Raw genomic sequence first — 2,281 nt, forward strand, 5'->3', positions numbered from 1 at the left:
AAGTCTACATATATTGGGGAACTCGTCCCACACCCGCCGCCAGAATTATTTTATCAATAAAACTACCAATTAGAAGACATGTGCCCAAATCAAATTGCGCGTTTTCCCTGTCTTCGTTCGCGGGCCGGCGCCCGGGTGCGGGCGAAAGCCGGACGGGAACAGGAGCCCGTGGCTGCTGGATTTTTCCGAGCCCGGACTTGCAGCGAGGCCGCCGGTCCCCCTTGCCCATCAGAGAGCCATCCCGCTGCTGGATTCTTCCGAGCGTGGACGCAGGCATCGGCGGCTGGATCTCTCCGAGCCTTTGTCCTGTCCCAACGGACGCCGCGCTGCTGGATCCTTCCGAGCGTGGGCGTGGCCGCTGGATAATTCCGGGCGCGGACGCGGGCTTGACCGCTGGATTATTTCGGGTCGCCCAGTTCCCCTGGCCAAATAATCACGTGCAAATATTTTCTTCCCCGTTTTTTTCCCGCTAGCTGGCCAGAAAATTTTCGGCGCTTCTCCGTTCTGGGTGTCTCACAGATTATAAATTTTGTGAGGGGACTCTGGGCCGCTGAGGATCACCCCGGCCGCCCAGACGCTTCTTTACAGCCCCTACATGGGCAAGAAATCTAAAACACCAAAAAGTCCTAAGACCCCCAAAAAAGGCCATCAAGCTGATATGGCCGAGGGTGAGGGCATAACGACGGCTCCTGCCACACAAACTAGTGCAGCTGCCTCAACTGCGGCCGCAGCCACTATGGAAGCGACATCAACAAGCGCAGCGCTGGCTCTCTCTGCGACACCAGCAGCGGCAAGCATCAACGAAGCGATTAGTGTGACCCTCCCCAATCAAACACAAAGGGGTAAGAGGAAGCATCACAGCGACTCGTCCGCAACTGCGTCAAGCGGCACAACAAGTGGCAGCGACAACAGCAGCAGTGACGACGACATGCTCAGCGACGGCCTCCACAACGGGAGCGACAACGACATTAACCACGAAAGCGACAACAACAACGTCGTTCCAAAAACCAACAACAACAGCAGCAACGGCTACACCGACTAAAAGAACTCTTAAGGCCGAAGATAATTTTAAAAGGTGCGCATATCTTTCTGTAGTAAGAACTTGTTTTAATATAATAAGTCCAGTATAAAGTAAAAATTGCCTTAGCTCTGTTGCCTTCCATCTGTCAAGTTTTTTTAAACTTGGAGGTTTACTTTTAAATTCTCTTGTCATGTTATTTCTTTTTAAATTTCTTCGATTTTTCACAATGTTAAAGAAAAATCTACACAATTTTTTTTGCATCCGACAATGTCCGAAGGTACAATATCAATATTTAACATTTCTAATGGAGATTGCTTTAAGTGGCTGAGATCTGTTTCTGAAGAAACAATTAGTTCTAGCCGAATTTGTTAAATAGTAGAGATATCAGTAAAATTTAAAAGCAGTAATGTCAAGCAACTCTTAATTTATTAAAATAACAAAAAAACGATTTTAATTTATTAAACAAAACTTTTTTTTTATAAAAAAACAAAAAAACTGGGTAATTTGCTTTTTAAAGGCTTTCAAACGATTTTCCATGGATTCTACCAGGCCAAACTTGTTTGGAGCTGCTTTTCAATAAGGAAGGGCCATCAATACTGAAGTTTAAAACCAAGTTCGGTAACTTCCAATCTTTTACCAACTCTCTTTAGGCGTTTTCCGAACTCACTTGACCCATAACAGAAAACGGAATATTTTCTAGTATTCTCCTTCCTTGTTTTCGGCTATTCCTTTTTCGCGACAATTTACAGCAATATGCCCTAGACATCCTTGTCTCTTTTTCATGAACCGTTTCGTCGCTTTTTCGTCTCTTTCTTCTAGAAATTTGATTTTCAGCACATGCGACGACGTACAGTACCGCGTCTCGAACAAAAGCCGTTGCAAAAATTAAAAAAGTCGTTCTCCCAAAAACGATTTTAACCATACTGATTCGACAGGCGTCTCGATAGCAACAAAAAAATTTCGATGACGTCACTTAGACCTGACAGCAACAAAATAACTGTAATTTCTTCGAGTAGCGTCATCCCGACTTTGTTCAGTTTCTCCAGTATATCAGAAAACATGTTTAAAAGCGATCCAATATAGTAGTCTTCATGCGGAGCAATAGCCGAAGTAGAAGACACTTCGCGCCGGCCTATTTGGCCCATGTACAGTGGTTCCCATTAATATTTAAAAAAATAAAAATTAAAGCTCTTAGGTTTTAATTCAAAATTAAACTAAAAAAACATACAAAATCAACTTTAAAATCTGACTAACATTAAT

At 43.9% G+C, this 2,281-nt stretch overlaps 1 protein-coding gene across 1 annotated transcript; it reads left to right on the top strand.

Annotated features, from left to right (window-relative positions):
- The first annotated feature begins 595 nt into the window (after positions 1 to 595).
- LOC138928434 (transcription initiation factor TFIID subunit 11-like) lies at positions 596 to 1,042 on the top strand. Its single transcript, XM_070285507.1, has one exon. It carries the CDS (start codon positions 596 to 598, stop codon positions 1,040 to 1,042), a length of 447 nt encoding a protein of 148 aa, XP_070141608.1.
- Positions 1,043 to 2,281: the final 1,239 nt, after the last annotated feature.

Source organism: Drosophila kikkawai, chromosome 2L (genome assembly GCF_030179895.1).
Source record: "Drosophila kikkawai strain 14028-0561.14 chromosome 2L, DkikHiC1v2, whole genome shotgun sequence".
In the NCBI taxonomy this organism is placed as follows: Eukaryota; Metazoa; Arthropoda; class Insecta; order Diptera; family Drosophilidae; genus Drosophila; species Drosophila kikkawai.